We start from the raw sequence: 26,783 nt of genomic DNA on the forward strand, positions 1-26,783 counted from the left end.
ACTGATGAGTAATAAAGAATAATGATCCTGTTAAAAAGAGAAATGTTGGAACAGCAAACAAACATAACAACAAATAATAACAGATTCAAAGTGAATTAAAACTCTAGGAACAAAATAGATGGTTATAATCAAATCTTGTGCAAAATTAAACAATAGGTTTGGATACTGATGGGAAATTAGTATTATTTAATATTAAAAATCATTAAAATTAATATTAGTATTATTGCTTTGGTAAGACCACACTTGGAATACTGTGTCCAGTTCTGGTCAAAAAAAGAAGTTGATGACATGATAGCAATCTTCCAATATTTGAGGGGTGGTCACAAAAAGGAGGAAGACAACCCTATTCTCCAAAGAACTTGAGGGCCAAGACAAGAAGTAACAGATGGAAACTTATCAAAGAGAGATCTAACCTAAAACTAAGGAAAAATTTTCTGATAGTGAGAACAATTAACCAGTGGAACAGCTTGCCTTCAGAAGTTATAGGGGTTCATCACTGGAGGTATTCAAGAAGAGATAGCCATTTGTTTGCAATGATATAGGTCTCCTGCTTAAGCAGAGGGTTCGACTAGAATATTTCCAAGGTCCCTTCCAACTCTGTTATTTTGTTCTGTTAAAAGCAAGTATTTTTAAATAAATATTGGAGATGATCACAGAATAAACTAGCATTTTCTTTCTGTAGCTATCTTTTAATTTTCTACATCATCTTATGATAAGGACATTGACACATTGCATGCAGTTATGTGGAGTGATTTTTAAAACTTATAAATGAGTAAACAGGTCTTTCAGGAATGTGTAGATTGTCATGATTTACAAAAGGTCCATGTGGAAAAAATCTATTATATTGCAGCTGCCATGAAAGGTCTCAAATATGGAAAACACAGATTTGGTTATGATAATACTAAGCTAGCATTTTAAAATTATGGTTTATTGATCAAGCCATAATGGTCTGTTTCACCCATAACATTAAACTATACAGTGAGTAGATTTATACAGCAAACATGTCAGGTTATCTATAATCCAGACCAGTGGTGGTATTCAGCAGGTTCTGACCAGTTCTGGAGAACCGGTAGCAGAAATTTTGAATAGTTCAGAGAACCGGCAAATACCACCTCTGACTGGCCCTGCCCCCACCTATTCTCTGACTCCCAAGTCCCAGCTGATTGGCTGGGTCTTCTTTTGTTGCCCTGCACAGGAGAATGGAGCTGGAAAGCAGGTTAGTGGGATGGGGAGGGAATGAGATTTTGCAGTATCCTTCCCCTGCCACACCCACCAAGCCATGCCTACCAAGCCATACCATGCCGACCAAGTCATACACACAGAACCGGTAGTAAAAAATTTTGAATCCCACCACTGATCCAGACCAATATTATAGCAAACTGTTATGGGTAGCTATAATTTAATTCAAATATTTCAACAGATCTGCGTCAATAGGAAAGAATTATGTTTGCTTTCTATGTAACATGGCTTGCACTAGAAAAACCTATATCCATAGTTGACTTACATCTCATTCTCATATTTGTTTCTGTAGGCCAGAAATGTGCACAATGGCGAGTTGGCTGCAGTTAAAATTATCAAACTAGAACAAGGTAAGCTTTTCTCTATTTTCTAATGGTACTGAATTGGTTTTCTTTTTCTTTTCTTTTTTTTTTTGTAAATTTTATTTGAGTTTTCACAAAGAGAAAAAAAATACAAATAAAACATCTTTTTTGAAAGCAGCATAATCCCGGGTTACATTTCTTCGTACAGACACAAATTCAGGTTCATGCTCATTTTTATATTCTGTTCCATTTCTTATTACTATTTTACATTTTCTGCATAGCTTCTCCCCTCTTTTAATTTTCTCAATTTTATTTTAATTATCTCCTCTCAATTCAAATCATTGTATTTATATTTTTTGTCTGTCCTGTTTCAATTATCTATTATCTTTTCTCATTAAACAAAATTTCTCCTGTAGTTACTGATTGGAGTATGACGCCTTTATATCTTTTCCCTAAAGTTGTAACATTCAATATAATACATAACTTCCATTCGGATTCTGCTTGGTACATTCTTAAAATACACACTGTATTCTTAAAAAAAGAAAAAAAATATAAATGTATATAATTAAAACAACATTCCATTCCAATTCAATTCTATCATTAATATTCATTAAAGTCTTAATATCTTTAACATTACTTTTCAATTAAATATCATACTTCTATAGGAATAATTATAAGCTTTCCATAGTTAATTCCCCCCCATCACTTATATTTTATAAGACATTAACTAATCAAAATGTTCCCGTTCCTTCCTAATTCAATTTTCTCATTTATTTTATTTCACATATTTATTCACAAACGTTTCACTAAATTACACTAACTATTTTATCCCTCAGTTTAATCATACATTGTTTCCAATTTTCTAAAGTTATTTCTATTACTAATATAACAATACAATCTTATGTACCTTTACAGAATCCCTCTTTCAGTTAGATTTTCACCCATTATCTCTAAATAAGTCCTGTTTCTCTATATCTTGCTCCGGTCCTTTGTAACTTCTTTTCCTTTCCTTCTTCCCTCTCTTCTTCCCTCTCCCCTCTTTACCCCCTTGTCTCTCTGCCTCTTTTTCTCTCTTCTGTATTCCCCTTTTCTGTTGCTTTCCAGTATTATACTTATTTTTCGAATTATTTTTCTTTTCTTTGGTTGTTTTTTTAAGTCTTAAATTCTCCATTCTCTTTCCCCCCTTTCCTTTTTCTTCCCCACATAGAATTACTTGTTCATTAAAGATGGCTTCTTCTTTGTCCCAATCTTCTTGTTTTGCAGTCTTTTCTTGTTGTTTCTCATAGTTCCAAATCTCCATTTCTAAGAATTGAAAAACGAAGCCAAAAGAACCCTTCCCTTCTTGTGCATCTTCTTTGTACTTTTTAAGTTCCATTTTCAATTCATCCAGAAGTGGTGCCATTGTATAAATTTTAGTCATTCAAATATAATAACCAAAAATCCAAAGATCACCAAATAATCCAAATACACACAAGCTGTTTCTTTTTTGCTCTTTTTTTTCACTTTCTCTTCCTGGGGTTACTATTTAGTTGCAAAGGTTCAGTTAAAATGTATCTTGTTGAAGTTTTACTGTAGATTCTTTTTAATTCCAGGCAGTCTCCTCCCTCTTCCAGATCCTGCCCTTATTCTTTTTCTCTCCCTTCCTGCTTATGAAAAAGAAAGTTTTTAATGTCCAGAAATCTTTATTATCCCTTTGGCATTTTGTTTTATTTTCAGTTTAATTGCCTCTTGATGTCAAAGCGGATTTTTCCAATTTCTTATTTAAGTCTCTTAGTTGTCAGTATAGGGAAGGAGAGAGAAGAAAAAAGCCAAACCTTTCCCGTTTCACTTTCCTTCGCTGCTTCCGACTCTTCTTTGGGAGCGATGTTGTTTTTTGTAAGTTTAAAGTCCAGGGTACCTTGGTTGTTGCTTTCACAATTTAACCTGGTCAGCCAAAACTTTCACTTCTTATCTTCCTCCTGCACAGTCTTTTCCGGTCAAGTTCTTCTTTGAGGTGGCCATTTCTGACCACCGCTACAACCGCCTTCGGGAAAGGGAGTAATGGCCAGCTGAGGAGGAGAGATGCGGCTCTCCTCGACCCCCCTCTTCACCACTTCTACAGGGTGGCTTAGCCCTGAAACCAGCCGGCTCGGGGTGCTCCAGCGGCGAGCCCAGACAGAAACCGTGCACGATCGTGGATTTCTGTCTGTCTCCAAAGCCCTTCAAACCGGAAGTCTGAATTGGTTTTCTTAATCACATTGCTCATCAGATTCTTATTCCAAAGAACCTGGAGCCATTCGCCCTTTTCTTCAGTTTATTTCTTTCAGCAGTAACCCTGGGATAAGAGCCAGTCTTTGAACAAAGGTCAGATACCAAAACTTAAAGGATACTTCAACAGGAATTAAATGTGCCCCCTCCCTTCAGTTCTAGTGTTTGATATCCTGTGCCACATTTTTGGAGAAATATTAATCTGGAATATTTATTTGTTTGTTTATTTGTTTGTTTATTTAGTCAAGCAATTGTAAGATAATTGGTATAAGTATAAACATAGTTATGAATATATGAAATGGATACATATAAGAAAGAAAAAAATAGGACAGGGACGTAGGCACGTTGGTGCGCTTATGCACGCCCCCTACAGACCTCTTCGGAAAGGGGTGAAGTCAATAGTAGACAGTCGAAGGTTAAAGTTTTTGGGGTTTGGGGAACTTGTTAAACGGAGAGTGAACCCCATGTTCCTCCTATTTTTGTTTTATTATTATCTTCTACTTTGTCTATCTGTTATGACTGAATTGCCCTGATTTTTTTTAAACATGGCTTACTAGTTGCAGTCCATTTTTAAAGTTAAAGAAAATCAGATTTCTTTCCAGTGTAATACAGAACATTGTTAACAATTTCAGATTGTTTCCTTTTGGGGGGGCACAACATATGGATCTTAATATGAATTAAGACTGGATTAATGTTTCTCAATTTTCAAGAAGCACGGACCACTAAATAAACAATCAGAAATTGCAGTGGCCACCCAATCAAATAACACTGTCTCTCCATTTTTGTTTTTAAGAGCATGAGAGTTCACTTTTTTATGAATAACAATTTCACAGTGGTTGTATTTGTGTATGTCTTTCCATCTCTTCCCATTTTAAAGACCTTTTAAAACCAAAATCTATATCAAAAACTTAAACCCAAAATTTGTCATTTTAATTATATATCTCATGCCATAACGAATATTTAAAACACATTCTAGTAAAATTGTTTTTAATGAATGGATGAGTCAACCTTGAGTGCATCAAAATCCTATTTTTAGACGTTCATTACATTTCTTATTCACACTTTTTCTTTTCCGATTGCTTGCGTAAAATCACTTAGTAGGAACATTGCACTTAGTTCACCATTTCCAAGACTATAGGCCTCCAGTGTGACATGGACTTAGGGGCAAATGCTGGTCATACTTATATATACTTACGGGTTTTATACGGAACCTTGAGACATCATAATCTGTTTAATTTACAAACCATTCTCAATGTTCTGTAAATCCTGTCTATTTTCCTTTGGTTTGTTCTTACTTATTGTTGATTGCAAACATTTTAGTTCTGCAACCTGCTGACTGAGTATGAAACCAGAACTGGGGGTGTGGTAGGCAAACTGTGTTTTGCAGTGGGTGGGGGAGCATAGGGAATGGTGCCACCTGATGTAGAGGTGCATTGGAGAAAATGTTTCCCAAGGTTGCAGACTAGCTGAGGTTTTGGCTTTGCTACAGTGCCAATCAGTTAACCATGTCTTGCAGCTATGCAGATTGAGTGGGATGACAGACTCCTTCAGTTCATTCAGAAAGTAGTTTGGAACATCATTCTGATTGAATGGGAGATAAACACTTCATTATTTTTACAGTAGCTATATGTTTAGTTTGAAAAAAATGTATTTGTTATATATTTAGTCTCTAAAATTTTACTTCATTTTTCAGCCAAAGGGCCTAACAGAACAGCTTGCCTGTGGAAAAAGAATAACTGCAAGAAAAATAGTTTCTATCCCTAGTCTTACTGTCCCAAAGTCACAACATTAAAGGAGAAAAATGAGGAAGTAAGAAGAGCACTCATGTATATACATGGTTCTTTCAGTGCTCAGATGGAATGGAACTGTCTCATGGAGAAGCGTAGGCAGAATATGATTAAATGCTAGGAAAAAACTTCCTAATGATAAGAATAATTTGAGAATGAAACAACCCTGATTAAGTCAGAGGTTTAGGAATCCAGTCTGTCTGTGATGCTTGAATTAGGATTTCTGAACTGAGCAGAGACTGATGAGGGCATTTTATGAGTCAAACAGTTTCTCATAGAAGTGCTCTGTATTCAGATCTGGAGCAAAGATGTTTTAGATCCAAATACCACCCACTCCTAGGCTGTCAAACAGGCCTGCTGATTTGTCCTTCTGCTAGCAGCTTCTATTCTACAAGGGTTGGGTATTTGCCAGGATGCATGCACAATCAATTGCCATCTGCTGACTGGAATTAAAACTTATTTTAAGCAGCTGCAGCTGATTAAAGTTGATTTTGCCTGAGCAAAAGATTTAAGGGGGCAATGTTTAGAAGATGGGCCCAAGTATTACATGTAAAAGGCAAACTCTTTGCGTTTACCTGAAATGCCCTAAAGTGGGAATAGAAAAGCTTCTGCCTGAGTTGACGCTGACAGTTTTTGTATGACATGCTTTTTTAGCATTGAACCCAGTTGGGAAACAAATCTGATGGAAGTCTGGTAAAAGATCAAGTTAATCACCTTAGCAACAGCTCCCTCTGCAGTCAAGGCCAAATAGCTCACCAATCTTTGTATTGCTTGAGACTTCCAGTTTATTATTATCAGCAAACAACATGAGCAAAAACCATCATTTAGGTATGAAGGATTCTGTTTCATAGCCTCTCCTTTATCCCACATTGTGTTTCTGGGGTACTAAGAAGTGCTTAACAAGTAGAATATTAATCACTGAATTAAGAAGCTACATCAGACTGGGTAGAGCAAGTAGCCTGTAACAAGCTTTGATTACAGAATGTAGCCAAAGGACTCAGCTAAATTCCGAGTCACAGTTTGGACTCAGTGGAGACAGCCAAACCAACCATAATGTGGTTTAGTTATTATGTAAACACAGAATTGTGCTGACAAACCGCTAGTTTAACTTTAGAAAAGTCAGATCTTTTTAGCTTGCATTTTAATTTGACATATTTTCAACTCCTCAAACCTGTATGTCACCAAGTTTTTTAAAAGTTACTGATGTGGTTTGTAACTTAAAAATAGGAAATTAAAATGTCTTTTTCAACATGAGGAAAACGTGTGCTTAAAAAAATCTGTATTGGATAAAGGTGTGCAAATGTATAAGATATTGAAGAAAACTGATTTTAAAAACCCTCTGTATATTGAGGAAACACATATGTAAAAATGAACATATTTTATAAAAAGTGCTTATTAAAAAATCTGGTGTTATGAGATCTTTGAAGTAGTCCAGTTCAGGAAATAGATTCTTCAAGAATGGCTGGAGATCTATTTTATTTGAAGTAGGCTTTAGCAATAGAATCTGGAAAGCTTAACTATGTTTTCCTTTCCCTTCTTATACTCCAGGAAGTTAAAGCAGAGCGAGTTTGAGTTTGTCTAATGTTTTCTTAAAATATGGACTGAAAATATATTTTGTAACCATTACCAAGTAGTTTCTCCCACCTGTGGTTTTCCACTGGCATAATATCTGAGGACCAGGGAGACCCAAGTTCAAATCTTCCATAGCAACAGAGATTCACTGGACGGTTTTAAGCCAGTCGCTATTGCAAGAGAGTGGTTGGGAATGAGGGAGATTGATTGAACAAGATAAGTGTTATGTATGGTTTGTGTGTTCTTGTGCTTTTGGAGGAAAGCTAGGCTATGAATCTAATGAATACCTGAAACAGAGAGAAAATATCAGAAACTGATAAGAGTTGAGATATATATCACAATGGAAGAATGAGAAACTGAGCAAATTGAAGTTGAATTTAGTACAGAAGGTTTTCTTTGGTGTTCATAAGTCAGGTAATTTGGTGGCAATTCTGCTTTATCCTCTCTCATTTTATTTCCTGTTCAGGCATTCTATACATTCTTATAATTTTCTCAGGCAAACGTTGTTTTTTCTTCTTTATCAGCATATCTGTATGTGCCTCAATGTGCATATATCCACAACACACATCTACAGTGGAACACTTTTCAATTCCAAAAGCTTCAGGCTTCATCTTAGTGTCTGTCAGATCACCAAAATTCCATGTGTGATACCTATTTTGAAAAAAATGTCAGTCAATTCTTATGGCATTTTTGCATTATGCAGGTTGAGATTTTGATTACACAACTCAGGAAAGTCATACATCATTCCCAGATGTCAGAGATGAGCATGACTTTTGCATAACAATGTTACTATAGTTTGTTACTGATTGCCCCAAACAGGTTATTTTTCTTCTTCTTAATACACCCTCAGATTATAAAGTTGCTGATATGCTGTCCAGACCTTATATTAGAAGCCTCAAGACTTCCTCCCTTAAAACAACTTTGATATAGTTTAACATGTATTGTTATAGTAGCTATTGACCAGTAAGAAATAACACACAAATATTGTCATTCTTATTGGGTGTCTCCAGGGGTTGATATCTTCCATATTGTTTGATCCTTTAATGGGATTTGAACTCACACGTGATGCCTATACAGTGTGTTTAGCTATAGAGCTCTTTTGGCCTCTCTGCCAGAGCTTGTAGGAAGGGAGGTCTTCTTGCAGGAAGCTATATAAGTATGCCTTCTTTTTTACTATAGTTTGTTTGTACTATTTCACAAAATTTTCTCTAGTATGAGAGCATATAGCAAAACAGAAGGTTAACCTATAGCTTCTTAAGTTGCTATCATTGCTACTGACCAACAGAAAGCACTGACCAATCACATAGTGCCTTCTACTGGTCAGTAGCAACCATAACATTCATTATCAGAACCTTCATAATGTATGCTACAGGGGAAAACCCCCCAATAATAATTGATTCTTCTCAAGAAATGTGAGAACAGGCCAGCCACTACTATGCATATTTGAGTAAGGTAGCTCCTTTTGAGTGCTACTCTCCTGTCCCCTAGACATTGTGATGAGCAACCCCCCACCATAAAGAAGAGCAGTATTGCATCTTCCCACTTTTTGTTTAGACCAGGGGTCACCAACCTTTTGGACTTCAGGGACCACCAAAGTCATAATTTTAAATCCCGCAGACCAGAGACCCTGGGAAAATCCCAAAAAAGTTTTCAGGAAAATTTCCCAACCTGTTTTCCTACCAATTGATCATTCCTTATTTGGGATCTCAGGATACCGTCTCCAGCTCCGATCTCGGGGAGGGGGGAGAGAGAGAGAGACTTTTGGCTTCATGCAAGGAAAGCAGCAGAAGTCTTTCTTTCTCTCCCCCAAACTCCGCCAGAAACGAGTCTTTGTGAGTTTTGTCGCACTGGCGCATCCTCTTGGAGCAGGATGCCTTGCAGGGTCCCAAAGACTCATTTCTGGCAGAGTTTGGGGGAGAGAAAGAAAGACTTTTGCTGCTTTCCTTGCATGCAGCCAAAAGGAGAAGAAGAAAGAAGCAACAAGAAGCAGCCAGGTGGCCAGGCCAGGTGCGTGGGGCGAGTGGGGCAAGTTGCCCCCTCTGCCCTTTCCCCCCTCCCCTCACTACCTCGTGTTGTTCACAATGCAAGCGACGCAAGCATTGTGTTCCTGCGGGCCATGTGGGCAGTGCAACCTTGTGTTCCTGTGCAGCCTGGATTAATTACTTTGGGGGGTGCTTTGGGGTGACATTTCTCTGCGGACCATCAAAATTTTCTTGTGAACCACCAGTGGTCCCCGACCCACTGGTTGGTGACCACTGGTTTAGACCAAGATCTTAGCTGTATTTCTTAGAGAATAAGGCTGGTTTTACAGCAAGAATGCTGTGTAATATTTCCCAACGATAAGAGTGAAATAAAAGCAAGGTCTGGAGATTGGCATAGTGTCCTGTCTTCCCTCTTAAAACCTATTTTAATAGCTTGCTGTCATTTTAGTAGCCTGCTATCTGTATGTTTGGCTTTAGATCTGTGTCTGTCATTTATGAGTTTCCAGAGCTGATTCTCAGCCAGTTTATTTGTTGGCTAGGGCTGAGCTAAAGAGGTAGATTCCTCAGTTACAAGTCTCGGAAATGTAATGCGGCGAGAGTCTCAGTGGAGTCTCTGCATGTGGTTGGGCCATCTTATCTGCATTAACCATCAGCGACTGCTTGTTCTCTTGCACAGATGTGGGATTTACAACTTCCACATCAGGGTTTGTGGCTTCCAGTCAGACCTGGGCCTCCTATCCTCCCACAGCACCTCATACTTTAAAAAGAAAGTCTGCATAATAGCAAAGCTGACATGGTAGTATCATTTCCCCTCTAGGTTATTTATAGGGTACTATCAAGATATGCAGAATTTTACAGACACAAGAGTAGAGCACAAACTGTAGAAAGGTGAAGGAAGAAGCCATAGTTTAAACAGCAGAGCTCCCATTTTTCATACCTTCCGGGCTGAAAAAGAGAAGCGCTTATCTCTGTCTACTTTGTCTTTGAAATGCATTATTCTGAAGCCCGCAATGTTATTCCCCATTTATCTTTTTTTCCAAATACAGGTAGTCCTAGACTTATGACCACAATTGACCCCCCCCCTTTTTTTTTTTGGCAGGATCCCGGGATATGTATATTCGCCTTTATTTGTGAACATTTCTTTTGCTAAGCAAGACAGTTGTTAAGTGAATTTTGCCTCTTTTTATGACCTTTCTTGCCATAGTTGTTCAGTGTCAGAAGGTTGCAAAAAGCGATCACACAATCCCAGGACATGGCAACCATCATAAATATGAGTCAGTTGCCAAGTGTTTGCATTTTGATCATGTGACCATGGGGATGCTGCCACAGTATGAAAATGGTCATAAGTCCCTTTGTTCAATGCCGTTGTAACTTTGAATAGTCACTAAATGTTGTAAATCGAGGACTACTTGTAAAAAACAAATCTCAAACATTCTAGTCTTTTCTTTTTTTAATGTTTATTGAAAGTTTCAAAAAAATATTTAAAAAAAGAGAAACATGATCTCACATTTTTGCAACATTTTCATAGTAGTGTACATTTCTATTAGTGTCAATTAAAGTCATTTGTTACAATCTATAACTTATTTCTTAAATCCTTTTTGTTATGTTACTACAATTATAATACAATATTTAATTATATTACTTTACATATCTACATAGCTATATATACATTTATCCGTATTTCCATTTTCCCTTGTTGTTTGTTTAATCAGTTTCACTAGACATCTTTACTTCCTTTTTATACAACCATTTGTACCATATATTCCAAATTGTAAAAAACTCCCCCTCTTCCTTATTTTTTAGTAATATGGTTAGTCTAACCATTTCTGCACATTGGTGGATTTTATTAGTTACTGCCAGGTCCATGGGTATCATTGTTGATTTCCAGTTTGGGGCAAAGATTATCCTTGCCGCTGTAATGATATGTGATATCAGATGCTGGTGTTTTTTGCTCCATGTCGGCTCTGTCATTTCAAGTAGAAAGGTCTCTGGGTTGAATTTAATCTTTAGTTTTGTCATCTCTTCTAAACACGTCTGTATCTTAGACTAGTATTTTTGGGCTTTAGGACATGTCCACCACATGTGAAAATACGTTCCCTGGCTAAAGTTACACTTCCAACATTTGGGTGACATATTAGGGAACATCCTACCAAGCAAGTCTTGCTGGTGGGAGGTGCCAGCAATAGAACATTTTATAAATATTTTCTTTATATGAGACTGACACATTCTAGTCTTTTCTAGTGGGGGAGAGTGACCAAGCTCCCTGATTATTTCAGTTGCTCTCTCCTGTTTGCTCTTTCTGTGGTATTATATCATTTTTCAGTTAGATTACAACTTTATATCGTATTCTACATGCAGACATACAAATATGTATAAGGATGGCAGTGTTGGCAGTTTCATATTTAATTCCTTTTTGTAATTGATGTGGCACAGAATTTGCTTTTCTCCCATCTACTGCACTTTGAGTCTATGTCGTTTTTTAAATTTGGCAAATTTGCAATATGTGGACTTCCATCTCCCAGAATTCCCCAGTCGGCATGAAAGTTGAAGACCACATATCTTAAAGTTGCCAAGTTTGAAAAACACTGGTCTACATTGACTCCAAGATCTTTTCTCTGGTTAATTACAGATGTCTCGGACCCTATCAGTGTATATGTAAAATTAAGGATCTTTGCCTATTCCTGTACTCTTTGCTTTGTTTAACAGGGGAAAAAGAGTAGTATAAATTGGGAAACTCTGAAGTAGCAAATAATTCCAATTTTCAAGGGTCAGCTGTCTATTTTGCATTTGAGAGCTCTAGGCCTTTGAATGCTATCTTTGTACACGCACAAAAAAGTGATGTGTATGCTCATTGGAATTTGTTATTTATTCCTTCCTGGCACGGACACTGTTTTGATGGCCATGGGCAAGACCCTATCATGACCACTGATGAACTTGTGGTTATATGGTGTACAGTTGCTGGGAGATCCACCATTGCTACACCCACTGTGTATTGTTGTGGAGTGATAGGCGCATTGATAGACAATCATAATTCCCTGTTCTCACTTAGCACAGGCTTAGAAGCTGTTTTGAATACTTGCTCTTTGGAGTTCTTGATTTGTCCAACTATTTAGCTAGAGAAGGCATTTATAATGGGTGAAAAACAGAAGTCGGGACAGCTTCCCATGACTGCTAGCTTAATGGGGGCAGCAAGCCAGCTGGATAGAGGGATCTACTTCTTTTTTTAATTAAGGCAACCAGGAATGGTGGGAAGCTGTGTCTTGCAACACAGTACAATTTGTTTGGCGCACCACTCTATGCAATGACCCTCCCTAATCTAAATGGGTATGATATGTATGTAGTCCAGCTCATGTCAGGACAACCAATAAGCAAAATGAAGGGGATACTCAGATCTTGAGTGAGAATCCAAAAATGTTGTGAAACTTCAGCATTCTTTGTAAGATTTCATATGGACAAAGCCTTTCCCTCCAACTAAACTTCCTCTTTTTGTAAAGATTATCTTGGAAAAAAATTGCCTACGGCTACTGTTCAAATTCAGCTTGCTTTGAAAAGCCTTAAAAGAAGACGTTGGCGTAAACTATATAATCTTTTGATACATCCTTAAACCAGCCTGCCACAAACTTAGGCAAAAGACTTATTGTCCCATTACCTCATCCTAAGAATATGAGAGGAACTAACACTAAGTTAGACCAAGGGCGTATTTGGTACAGCCTCCTGCTTCTTCAGTAGCTAGTCAGAGGAGGGACCAGCAAGCAGCACAATAAACGCCCTCTCTTAAATTTTGCTTTTAAAAAATGCCAAAAAACACAAGACGTCATGATTAGCCATTGACAATTGCATTTTCTGTTAATTTTCTAATTCCCTTTCAAATCCAACTGTACTAATGACTCGTTATTCACTAACACGTTTGTTACGGTGCCATTCCTTTCAGTTGAGATTTGAACCTAGGGCTTTCTTTGTCCGAGGCATATACTCTGCTGCTGTGCCACAAGAGCTTATCTTGTGGGACAGCACTTGAGCCGTATTCAGAACTCTGGGTAAGAGTGAGAGAGTGAAAAGCCTTTTCTCGAGTCTTTGAATGCCAGAGGAATTCACCAAATCTAAGGAAGCTAGGAGTGATCTCTTTCACAGCATGGCAAATCATCAAAGATATCTTTCCACACCACCAGTCCTTTCCCTAAGGAAGTTCACTGGATGCAACCAGTTTGAAAATTGGAATGGTTCTGCATATCCAGGCTATTTTATCATAAAAGAGCAGCGTGATTGCAACCAGCAAGTTTCATAAGATGCTTCCAGTCCTTTGGGGCTTGTGTGCATTTTTCCAGTTACTGTGGCATGCAGGGGTTGCTGGCGCTTTTTGCTCGGCTAGAGAAAAAGCAGTCGTGATGAAGATTGAAAAAGCAGTAAAATGATGCACTGAGTGCATTATGTTTTGATGTAAAAATATAAATGAAGTACAATTCAAATTGATTAGGCAATGTGCTTTGGGAATTTTTGGTTAAGGATCTTACATGTGTTGCTTTTTCAGGTTCTTGTTCTATGCTGTTTTTCCTCCCTCTTTTTACGTGAGCCAGTTTCCTTTTCACATGCCTGCACTGGGACCATTTTGAACTCCTCAGTTTTCCCCCAATAACTGTGGACGAGTGTCATTGTTCTGGGGTGTCCCTCTGCTTCAATCTCTGTTTGCTTATAGGTCCTAGTTCTTCTAATACCTTACTTATGTATGTGATGTATGGTGTTTCTCACCAACTGACATATTTCTCTTGCTGGGACAGGATAGCAGCATTCCTATTATTCCTAATATTATTAATATTATTCCTAATATTCTGTGGCACAGTGGTTAGAGTGCAGTACTGCAAGCTACTCCTACTGCAATTTGGCAGATCAAATCCCACCAGGCTCAAGGTTGACTCAGCCTTCCATCCTTCCGAGTTGGGTAAAATGAGGACCTAAATTGTTGGGGGCAATATGCTGACTCTGTAAACCGCTTAGAGAGGGCTGTAAAGCACCATAAAGTGGTATATAAGTCTAAGTGCTATTGTTATTCCTCCTCCCCAGGAGACACATGGTCCCAGAAGTGTGTATACTTGCCTCTACACACCTTCAACATGCTACTGAAACTCATCAGACTGAGCTGTACTGCCAGATGGATAGAAATCCTTTCTGGAGCTTGTAAATGCTCTGGCTTCATAGAATTGCTAGAAACGTTCTTGCAGTTGTAAATATTCTAACTTAATTTGTACACTGATAAGTGATCTGTAAACAATCAAGGGTACTGATCTAGTCTTTTATTGAATTTTGTTTCTGCTAGGCTGGAACTTAGTCATTCATGAGTACATTTTATGTAATCTCATTACGTTGCAATGAAGAAGTAAAGGGGCAGAAAAATGGGGAAACTATTGGTTTTAGAGTGACAACATAGTGTTGCTTGTACAGTTCAGGACCACCATGGTAATTTGTATAATGAGTGTAATTTGATAAAACTTTCTTTTTATAATTAGTAATATTAGTTTGATTTGACAGCTTCTAATGATTTATTCTAATGAAAAAATATGTTTTTGAATACAGTATTTCTTGTCAGATGGTTGAATTCATGACACTATTATTCCAATAAATTGCTGAGACTATTAAATTTATGAAAATGGGCAAAACAGCTACTTGCATATACATCTTTGGAGGGATTTACTATAACTTTTGTTTCAAATAAGTTTCTTTTTAGAGGCTATATAATAAAAAACTGATATACATCTTTGTGTAGGCTATCATTCAATTATTTGTATATGTACATGTTAAAATGTGGATTAACCCTTGCGTAAGTACTATAATGTGGCATTATGGTGACAAATGGTCAGGTAACAGACTGCAGATTGATATTGATTGAGTGGGTGAGTGATTGTACACATTCATAGGCCACCCAATTCAAAAGATTTGTCGGTTATAGATTAAAAACTCAGATAAAGTAAATCATTGGTTGTTAGATGTGGAAAACTTCAATTTGTGGAACATGGTGATTTGATGTGGTACTGTAAAATTTTTCTTCTATTTTTAATCAACTTAATTAAACTGTGATACTTCATCCATTTTTGGTGTTTACAAACTGAGTAATTTTTTCATCTTTTTAGGCCTATCCTGGAACTTGACAGCAACATCTTTTATTTCCTCTCATATTTAATTTGATATTGAAACCATTTACCAGTTTTACTGTACTGTACAGTCAACAGAGACTTTGCATAGTGTTGTGGTCAGAAAAAAATATTTGTCTCGAAATGTTTATCTTGAGACTGATTGAAGTTTCTCTTCAGATTCAAAGCCCCTGTTTCCTTTTCCTAACTCTTGAATGTTTCCTCAACTGTCTGAAATGGGATTGGGGAACAGGGTGGGGGCGGAGGAAGCAGGATTGAATGGGATTTGCAAACTTAGTAGAGATATCACTAGCAAATTCTGCCAGTTTTAAGACAATTAGATGTACAGTGTTTTGAGGTTTGGATTTTTCACAATTGAGAAAAAGGAATTTATCTTCCAGGATAGTTGCCACTACAAATTATACCCACAACTAAAAACAAATAATGTATTGGTGTATCCCCTAACCCCAAAACTCCTGCTCTCTTAGCAGTTTAAAAGCATACAACTGAGAGTATATAAATAGGTACTACTTTGGTGGAAGGCAATAGCGTTCCATGTGGGTTGGCGTTTAGTCATGCTGGCCACACGACCAAAGAAATGATGTTGGACAATGCTGGCTCCCTTGGCTAAGAAATCGAGATGAGCCTTCACTCAAATGGTGAAATGACTGGACAGGTGAAACCTTTGCTTTACCTTTTACCTGCTCCCAAACTATTGTTATATGCAGTTGATGCAGATTCAATTCATCACCATATCAAAGTAATGAACTAAGATCCCTTTGCAAATTACAAAACCCATCATAATAATTTGCACAATCTTTTTTTTTTTCAGGAGATGATTTCTCATTAATACAGCAAGAAATCTATATGGTTAAAGAATGCAAGCACTGTAATATAGTAGCATACTTCGGAAGCTATCTCAGGTAAGACCCCTTGCGTTTTATCTTGACCTAAATTATTTTCCATGACAACTTCCTGGAGGTAGCCAAATTCATCTGCAAATATACCTGGAAACTGTATAGTATTGAGAGTTAGCTCTCTATTGCAAAATGCAGTTTACTAAAGCTTTATTGCTAGGTGTGGAAGCTTTTCTTTGTCTAGGATGACATAACACTGAACTTTTCCACTGAACTTAAAAGTGATCTGTTTTCCAGTTCACTGGAATGCGGCATTTCATTAAAATTCATCCTTCACTAGAGTTGATCTCATTTCACGCACACATTTATAGGGCATCTGATAATTGAAAAGCCCGTCTGCCCTTAGCTTTAAGGGTAGGTGAGAACTAACAGCATATCACATTTAAAAGCTGCTCAATTGCTGTTGTTTTGTAAATGGAAATTCTTGTGGCCCACAGTCTGAAGAATAAATTGAATGGTAGCTGCATGTTGTTCAGTTTGGATTGTTTTAGGATATTGATTCTGATCATTTTTGCTTTATTTTTTAGCCATGAGAAGCTATGGATTTGTATGGAATACTGTGGAGGAGGGTCCCTTCAAGACATTTACCATGGTATCCGAGGATTTTATTTATTGTGTTAACTTTTATTGCATCCCTCTTCTTCCCTATTTTCCTCCATTTTGTATTCATGATAATTTTACTGTAAAAAAATATAACAATGTTATTTCCTAATGAGCATGAAAGTGGTTGCCTATTATCAAGCTCCTCTGGTGAGAAGAGGTTTGCTAAACCAGTGTTTCTCAACCTTGGCAAATTTAAGACACGGGGCACTTCAACTTCCAGAAGTCCCCAGCCAGTTCTTCATCATGAAAGCAGTCCATTTAATTTTTTTGGATACAAGAAATAAGCAAAGGGGATGTTATCACAGCTGTATATGCATCCAAATTCATGTGGCATGCCACTGTGAAAATTTGAGTGCCGTGCTTGGATGAATTTGTGGCCTAATCTTTTGTATTTTTTATTTCTTGGTGCATCACATCCATTTCAGCAATATGGGGTTGGTTCTTTGGCTTTTTTGATGCTTTAGTTAGACTTAATTTAATCAAGAATTTGCTGCTGTATATTTCAGCATTTGTAAATTTGCTTTTCCTTTCAGTAACGGGTCCTCTGTCAGAGTTACAGATTGCGTATGTTTGCAGAGAGACATTGCAGGTAATGAATTGCCTCAGGTCACCAAGTCACTTCTTCGGACTGAGCTGTGATTTAAACTGGGGTGGGGGAGTACAGTTCATACTCCAGTCAGCTATTGCTCTGTGTTTATTGAAAGCAAAACAGGTATTTTGCATATTTCAATTAAAGTATCTCTATGCATCTCAAAGCAAATAGTAGCTTCTAAAGTGATATCTTAAATCAATTCTGTAACCGCTACTGCCTCTTAATTTTCATGTGAAACAGTGAAATGAGGGAACAACAACATGGATAAAGTTGTAAGAACGAGGATAACACTTAATATTTCCGTGTTTCTGGATAGTGTAGTTTCAGTTTCTAGAAATTCCAGTTCAAAATATGTTCCTCTGAAAAGAATGAGAAAATGTTATGGTTGAAATCATGTTACCATAGAGAGGCAGAGAGGCAGGACAGTTAGAGGTACATTAAGAACTAGGAGGTACCTTTGGGAAAGGGAAGCCCTTGGGAAGCTCAGTGCAGGCCGGGCAGAAGCGTCTCCCTGTCAGGGGCTGAAAATCCTACTTGGATTTTGTCAGGGATCATGTTTAGGCCCTCGGTGGAGAAACACATAGGGCCTATGCCAGGCCTCACGGGGTTTTCCCCAGCCCCACGAGCACGTTAACAGTTCTAACCTGGGATTCTGTCCATTTAACAATCTGCAAGATTGCTTAAAAACCACAACTGGGAATGCTGAGATTGTGGTTGTTGAATGAAACAGTCACATGATGTCTTGCTTAGCGACCGTTTCACTCAACAACTGAGTTTCCAATCCCAACTGTAATGGTTAGACAATGACTGCCTGTACCTCAATTGTGTTAGGACTACATTTGACACGAAGTTTTGGCACTTAGTGTAACAATATTCAGAACTTATTGTAACAAGTTATCTGCAACAAATATGCAGCTGGAGTTTTTATGTTACCATATAGACATTTCTTATGGTAGTAATTAATGGATAGCAACCACTTACTCATAAACACTTGGATTGAACAATTTCTTCCTGCCCAAGAATGTGTAATGGCTAATGTCCAAATAATCATACTGTGCCACATTTTTCTACAGCCATTTTCTAAGCAAATACATTTCAATTATTTTTATTTTGGGGCCAGTCTTATTATTGCAGTTGTTCTCAACATCAAATTCCTTTCTTTGTTATCAAAAGCATTGCATATTTTATTAATACCAATTTAAGAGTAAGCCTTTTCCTTGAGTTTCTTGAGTAGCCTTTGCCAGTAATCTTTACGGTTATTTAGTTTGTTTTTTCCCTTTGTCAAACCAATTAATCCATGGAACAACTTGTCTTCAGAAGTTATGGGTGCTCCATCACTGGAAATTTTAGAAAGAGTTCGGACAGCCATTTGTCTGGAATGGTATAGGGACTTCTACTTGAGCAGGGGATTGGACTAGATGACCTCCAAAGTCCACCCAACTCTGTAATTCTGCATTCTGTAAGCCTGCTGCCTTCTACATATGTTGAAAAATAGTTTCAGCACACCCAACCAGTAGGGACAATGACCATATTATTGGGGATGGTAACAATTATAATAGCACCATTATCTGAAGGCATGAAATTACAATTTATCCCTAAAGTTGTTAGATACTTAAAATTCATACTTTAGATTTTATTCTAAGTTGCTAGGAGATTTGACAATAGACATATTTAAATCATTACCCTGCCTTATTGTACAGATAGTTTAGATATTGTTTAATTCTAATAGAAATTATATCCTTAGATTAACTGTTTCTTTTTATGATTTCTTTTTCAGGGACTTGCTTATTTGCACATGAAAGGCAAGATGCATCGGGACATTAAGGTATGTGACTCTAAGAAAAATATTTAGCTTGTGGCCCAGTAGTAAGAGATCTGTGATTCAAATCTTGGAGAACATGCCCCGTATGCTTTACTATTGGTCCTATAGATTGATGGAGGAGTTGTAGTTTATCAACACCTAGATAGCTACCATTTCTCTATATTTACTCTAAACTAGTTTCTTCAGGATAGTGAATAACCTATACTTTTTGAAAATCTTGTGTATTTTAGGGTGCAAATATTCTATTGACTGACCATGGAGACATCAAGCTAGGTGGGTGACTTAGCTTGTCATTATTTTTTTTCCTTCCATTCAATCATGTCTGATTGTTAGCGATTACCTGGACACGTTCCTATAGTTTTCTTGACAAGGTTTTTCAAAAGTGGTTTCCCATTGCCTCCTTTCTAGGGTTGGAAGGAGGAGACTGACCCAAGGTCAGTTCACTGGTTTTGTGCCTAAGGTGGAACTAGAACTCCCAGTTTCCCAATTCTTAACCACTACACCAAAGTGGCTCTCATATAGCTTTCCATAATATAATAATTATTTCATAGTTCATGAAATAATATAATTTCATAATGGCTTCCATAATCTTTTATCGTATACTACATATAGAGTTGCATTGCAACTCTATATTTTTTACTATGTCTCTTAAAACTCTTGACCATTGGCCATATCAGATTATAAGAGATATAATTCAAGTGTTTGGAGAACACCAATTTGGCTACTGCCTATGACATCTTCAAAACAACCCTTCTCTAGCCTTAAAATGGCAGTCCCACAATCCTATTAAAGATTTCATTTGTTTAAAGAACTTAGTTAATTAGAGAAAAGGAGGAAGGTGAATTGTGTAAGTCTGTCTTACACAAGATAAGGAAGAGCAACAAGGCTGCTGAACAATCTGACCCTTTTATGATAGAGTATACAACTGTCTTGCAAACAGGAAAATCTTATGTTTCTAGAGTTTCTCTTGAAATATTATAATGATCATCTAGAGAAAAAATAATGTTTAATCAACAAAAATGGCTTACAGTTTAAAAATATAAAATATACAATCCTTAAAAACAATATTGGTAAACAAGTAGACCATTGCAATAAAAACAATGAAATATAACAAATTGAAGTCTTCAAGGCATAATAAATACAACTTCAAATACAATAGCAGGAAGATAAAAACCTCTTAAAAAGCAACAATGGTTAAATCTAGCCAAATATAGAGCACAGTAAAAACTCTGACTGGTTTTAATCATTGGTTCAGTAATTTTCTTCTTTATCTTAATGAAGGATGCATTTTAGAACTCATATATGAGATAACGGGGGTTATAAAGTTTTAAAGAAAATCTGATTTCTATTTGTAAGTCTGTAGAATTGTATTGGGGCTGACTTTTGGGAAATTATTGTTTCATTATAGTTCCTTAATCATAAGAATGTTTATTTCCTTAAAAGCAGATGGCAGATCTCCATTTCATGTATTAGCTGAACTGCCTAAGTTTATATCTCTTGGTCACAGATGCACAGGAGTAGGTTTTTGTTATTTAGTAGTAAAAGAAAATGTATATATTTGAATATATTCAGAATCACTCTTTTTTATTACTTCATAAATGCCATGAATCTTGGTAATGAATGCTGGCCATAAAGGGAAATCCTAGAACATTGGTTCAGATCTACAATTTATCATATATGTTCTTCTTTCCATTTTACAAGACAGAACAAAATAACCAGGTAATGTTACCCATCTGATGGAGGATAAATTTAAGTCAAGATCTGCCACACTGGTTTATAATTGGGGCAATTGCCAGCCAAATAGTGTGGTGGGAAGGCTTTGATGGATGATTATGTGCCATTAAGTGGGTATTGATTCTCAGTAGCCAGATAATCTTTTTCCAATGCCAAGGCTTTAAGATCTCACAACAGTCTGAATTCAAGCTCCAAAATGTTTGTAGTGATAATGGAAAACTGAATATGAGATATTATGCTGTTCTGGAAGCCAGATGAGAGAAATTTAGCTATATTCCATATATATCTAAGGCTTAAGAATGGTAAGGCATTGAGACTGAGTGTTATTTTTCTTTGAGCTCACAAATATGCTTAATACTTGTTTACTAGGCAATGCACCAAGTTGTGGCAAAATGTGGCAGGTGCTTATATGGGTTCTAGGCCAAACTAACCAGAAGGCACTGCACTGTGGTAGCAGAACTTGCTTTGATTTTGCTATGTCTTATACTAAATGACTGTAACTCTAGTTCCATTCATTTACTTACTAAGATTGATTTGTATAGCAGAATCAGGAAGTAAACTTCTTATTCTTGACACAAGTTCTAGATGAACTCTTAAATATTATCTACTTACCTGAAGCACCTGGCATTCATATACCTCTGATGAGAACAAAGATCTAAATATTTTCTTGGATATATGCATGAAAAGGAGGGCAACTTCTAAAAATGTCTTCAATGTTTTCCTTCTGCAGCTGACTTTGGCGTGGCAGCAAAAATAACAGCCACTATTGCAAAGAGGAAGTCATTTATTGGCACCCCTTACTGGTAATAAATTCTTTGGGATTATTTAAACTAGGGCCACTGACCTTGAACCAGGGTTTCCTGACTGTGCTATAAAGAATCTGAAATAGAATTGTTCAGCTAAGGTTACACTATGTTGAAAATAGCAGTTTGTAGACTATTATATCCTTCTACTTCATTGTTGGATAGACAGTCTCTATGTAAAATATCTTCTGCTAAGCATAGCTTTGGGTCCACCAAAAGTTTCTGGTCAAGCAAGAAGAGTGACATGGAAACAGGAACACATTGCCTTCAAGTGCAATAATTTCCACGATCCAGGAAATATGTTTTGTTGTAACGGATATCTATGAATATGAAGAAACAGCTAAAAATGAATTTTGAGATACAAACATTGATGTATAAGTTTATAGTAAATCTAACGACCCAGTTGTAATACTGTTTTATGAAATTCAGTTGCTCTAAATGTGAGGATTCTATCTTACTTAAACAAGTATACATACAGTATATAAACCTGATAAATAAATCTCGTAGTCTTCATGATAACAGAAGTAGGTTTGAATTTGCTTGCAAAAAGTTTTTATTTATGGAAAAGCTGATCTTGTGTGCCTTTGAATGGGCCAGATTGTCATTTCTTGAAACTTGAGATTGTCTCCAGATTAATGTCTGTCAAAACTTTCCGTACATTCCGCAAGTTCTATGAGTGTTAAATCATATAAATAGCATTAAGTTCAGGCCTGAACAGCTTGTGACCCATGAAGTAAAAAGATGCCTCACAGCAGCTCACTCGGAACTTGAGAAACCTGCTTTTAGCTGGCTGGATTTACAAAACTAGGGACCTAACAATGGCAAACCAAGATGCAGGGCAGGTTCATTTGGCTTTGATGGGTGGTAAAAAAAATGTAGGCTGGTTTATATGTATCAGATTGCATATACTCATAATGTGCTGCCCAGTGAATCTAGGGTGTTAGACAAGGATTGACCTGTTCTTGTGGTCTAATTGATAGTATTGTTTATCTTCTTAAGGATGGCTCCAGAAGTGGCAGCTGTAGAAAAGAATGGCGGCTACAACCAACTCTGTGACATCTGGGCTGTGGGCATAACAGCAATTGAGCTTGGAGAGTTGCAACCACCCATGTTTGATCTTCACCCCATGAGGTCTGCTGTTAAGACAGGGCCCTCTCCATTGTACCTGTGCAAGAGTTAAAAGAAAGGGAAGAGGATTACCATGCCAGAAAAAATGTATTTTCTAAACTTGCCTACTTCTCGTTTTCAGGGCTCTCTTTCTAATGTCCAAAAGTAACTTTCAACCTCCAAAGCTAAAAGAAAAAACAAAATGGTAAGTTTTGAGTGGTGTGCCTTTTTTGTGAGTGGGCTAGCAGAAAATTGAGATAGGTTAAAATACCAAGAAAAATCCATTAGATCTGTGTTAACTACCAATTTTATAAAAATTACAGCTTTCGTTTGCTTTACAGGTCATCAACATTCCATAATTTTGTCAAAGTAGCACTTACAAAAAATCCAAAGAAGAGGCCAACTGCTGACAGACTTCTGACAGTAAGTATATTTCTTTTTCTTTGGGGGATGGGGCCTACATGAAAGTCACATCACGACTAATGGAATAAACATTCAAGCTTTCAGAAGATCAAGAGGCCCTCTGTTTTTGAAAAGGCTGTAAAATGTAACTATTAAAAAATGTCAGGCATGCAGAAGTCTCTTGTTTTTATAACAAATACTTTTGAGTTAAGACTGGGTTATATGTCGAGCCTGCTATCTAAAATGGGCTTTTAACATGCAATATTGATGAAATTAGATTTTTTTTTTTTTTTGGTAACAAAGAAAATTGCCTGGAATCACAGAAAGAAGCAAACTTCTTACATAAAAGGGGATATTATGTTAATTAGAATTATACAAAGGTCACTTTTTTGAAGACAGCAAAGTCCACCTTTTGGGCAGAGAGGACCACTGGTTTGGAACAGGGGTCAAAAAGACCATCTACATTAAGATTTAACAGCCCTCTCTCAACAAAGGGGGAGAGATATGACATCATCTATCTCCTGTTTACAACACAATCCTTTCAGCAGTTCCAAAAAGGTTCCACCTGTTTGCACTATTCAGGTGACCTTGAGGACACAGATAAACTTCCAAGTGACCTCAACAACTTTCAGAAAGCGTGCAAACAACCTGATGACTGCAAGGAATATAAATCCTCCCATCCTCTATCATTCAGTCAGAAATGAAGAAGCTTTTTCGTTGAGAAGCGAAATGTCTTCAAGTCAAGTTGCCTTTTGAAAAAAGTGTGTGTGTGTGTGTGTGTAAAAATCCATGCTTTAACTTGCATTGTAAATATTTTAGATCTGGCCTCTTACACTAATATTTTTTTTAGCATAGCTTTGTTGGGCAGCCTGGACTTTCTCGTTCTCTGGCTGTTGAGCTCTTGGACAAAGTGAACAATCCTGATAACCACCCCCACTATACCGAGACAGATGATGATGATTTTGAGGTGAGGTCTTCTTCCTAGCAATTTCCTTATCTTATTTTGGATGAAATAGTAAAGCTGTGTGTCAGTTAGGCCAGAGTTCCCCAACCTTTCTGTGTTGGTGGCCCAGGGGGGAGGGGCAGGTACCTTTAAGTGTGCATGCACACGCATGGAGCTGGGTACGCAATGCAAACTGGGCTGTGACTGCCCGTGTGACACTCATGGCAACACTAGCATCCATGTGACACTTGCAATGATGCTAGCGTGAGTGGAGGGGTGCGCACATGCACATGCACTCAGATTGGCCAGCCACTCAAGCGGCACGGCCCAGTAGTGGCTCACAGCCCACAGGTTGAGGACCCCTGAGCTAGGCAGTTTCATTCTCAGGGATTGATGAGTACACCCAGACAAGAAATGCTCTCATGGCTATTAGAACATGCTCTTTGTGGGTCTGTCCCTGAAGATGATTTGAAGACTTGAACTGGCACAGAAAGTTACTGTTTATAAGTAGTCTTCAACTTACAACCACAATTGGAACTCGAATCTTGAGTGAAGTGGTCATCATGTGCTCACAGGGTTGCTGCAATAGCTGTAACCTCAGGCACAAGTTGGAGTCACTTCAGCCCTGTTTTAATTTCAAATGGTCACTGAACAAATGGGAGTAAGCCAAAGGCTTCCTGTAGTTGCTCAGAAGAGTGCATAAATGATAGATTCTTGAATGTTTTACCATGTAATATTAATAATTAATATAAATTAGGGATTTATTGAAAATCTCTAATATGAAATTATCCAGTTCTAATGCTTATTTGACTTTTTAAAAAAGTCTTATTTTTGTCCTGTCCCTTGTCCTGTTTTAAATCCCTAGTCAGTCAGCTAACTTCTGTAGTTTCTTTAAAAATGTAAATGTTGCTTTACATCCATTATATAAATTAGCATCAAACTATTACAGACAGTGAAATGTCTTAAATCGGAAATCTTCTTTAAAGTTTTTATTTTAAAAATATTTATTTATGGGGTTTTTTAATTTAAAAAAATAAAATTATTATGTAAAGCTTCATAAGGTCAGGAACTTGAATGAACTCTTGGAAACTTGGTACAAACAACAGGTAGAAAAAAAAAATCCCAGCTGCAAAAACATGTGAGTGTTGTAGTTGTGCAGGAAATTCTCTTTAAGTTCAAGAGGCTCTCTGAATGTCTGCTTTTCTGAATCCTCTAGCCACACCCTATTATTCGCCACACGATTCGCTCTACCAACAGAAATGTCAGAGCCGAAAGGACAGCATCTGAAATAAATTGTGAGTTTCTAATATGTTTTAAAATCTTCACCCTGTCATGTACCAAATCAGATAGAAATGTTTATCTTTCAAGTAGTCTTTCCCACTAGATTGGATCGTCTACAACTCTCAGTATCCTTGGAGAAGGGTGTTCTGAGGAATGGGATAAAATATCCTGAACTTATACACTGAATTGAGGGTATTTCCTTGGGCTGTTGTCCAGGACCTCCAAGAAAAAAAAAGGGGAAAAGATTCTGTCCCCCAACTGGTGCTGAACTTCCTTAATCATCCTGGCTTTCTGTTGAGCAAAATCTTGGAAAAATAGGCTGAACCACATGTGTTCACAGTGAATCCATTTATGCTTAGTTTGTCATAGCAGAAAGTAGAAGAAGCAGGCTTCATGCAACAGGAACAACCCCTTGCTCTGTGTTTTGACCAAATATACTTTTAGCCCAGAAAATTGGTATTTTGACATTTGCAAAAAAGAAAAAAAAACCCTGTTATTAAAATCCACAATCATTTAACCATTCACATGTAAGTATTCTTTATGAGTGCATAAGGTGTATGCACAGAGATGCACTTTTAAGTCTTGATGTTTGGTGCTGCCTGGATAATTCAATGCCATTTTTTGGCAATATTTCCAGTAGAGTTTTGCCACTGCTTCTTTCTATGGTTGAAAGAGTCTGACCAGCCTCAAATCATCTGTTTAGCTTCATACCTAAGGGAGGGCTGGAACTCACCAAACTGATTTATTATTCTGTTCCATATTAAAAAGAAGAAGAAGGAAAAAATATCCTGGGGGAAGCCAACAAAGCAATTAATATAAAATGATTTATATTTTAATGTGGAACAATATGTTCTAATTTCCTTAGCATTATCATATAAGGTACCTCGTATTTTAATTATTATTTTAAAGGAGAGAGTTTCAATTAACAATATTGATATACTTGAGCTTTTGATAGGTTGGATTCTTTTATAATTCTGTTTGGGTATATATGTGTGCACACAAGCGTTTGAACTTTTTAAAACTACGGCAGGAGAATGTTATGTTTAAAATTGCAAATATACATGTTTTGTAGTTGACAAGTTGCAGTTTGAACCACCTTTAAGGAAAGAGACAGAAGCCCGGGATGAAATGGTATGACTTGACTATTTTTTTCCTTCCTTTGCTCTCTCTGTAATTTTAATTTGCAGTAACTCATTTCTTTTTTTTTTTTTCAAACAAATTTTATTCAATTTTTCACATAAAAACAAAAGGCTCTTTTTAGTGGACAACATATTTCCGGGTCATCACTTTTACATACAAATATGACAATAGTTATACATTCACATACG

The 26,783-nt window shown here is 37.0% G+C and overlaps 1 protein-coding gene across 2 annotated transcripts in view; it reads left to right on the forward strand.

The window, feature by feature from the left end:
- The window catches only part of MAP4K5 (mitogen-activated protein kinase kinase kinase kinase 5), a 95,899-nt gene that overhangs the window by 38,524 nt on the left and 30,592 nt on the right, over positions 1–26,783 (forward strand). For both annotated transcript variants that reach the window (XM_087922485.1, XM_026698771.2), the window contains exons 3-15: positions 1,532–1,589; positions 16,084–16,174; positions 16,696–16,760; positions 17,305–17,360; positions 19,141–19,188; positions 19,416–19,458; positions 21,650–21,722; positions 22,722–22,853; positions 22,972–23,034; positions 23,171–23,252; positions 24,082–24,198; positions 25,391–25,469; positions 26,528–26,586. In XM_087922485.1, coding sequence (XP_087778611.1) covers positions 1,532–1,589; positions 16,084–16,174; positions 16,696–16,760; positions 17,305–17,360; positions 19,141–19,188; positions 19,416–19,458; positions 21,650–21,722; positions 22,722–22,853; positions 22,972–23,034; positions 23,171–23,252; positions 24,082–24,198; positions 25,391–25,469; positions 26,528–26,586 — 966 coding nt within the window. The remainder of the gene's footprint in view (positions 1–1,531; positions 1,590–16,083; positions 16,175–16,695; positions 16,761–17,304; positions 17,361–19,140; positions 19,189–19,415; positions 19,459–21,649; positions 21,723–22,721; positions 22,854–22,971; positions 23,035–23,170; positions 23,253–24,081; positions 24,199–25,390; positions 25,470–26,527; positions 26,587–26,783) is intronic.

This window comes from Pseudonaja textilis, chromosome 1 (genome assembly GCF_049901715.1).
Source record: "Pseudonaja textilis isolate UNSWEBS1 chromosome 1, rPseTex1.2, whole genome shotgun sequence".
Classification (NCBI taxonomy): Eukaryota; Metazoa; Chordata; class Lepidosauria; order Squamata; family Elapidae; genus Pseudonaja; species Pseudonaja textilis.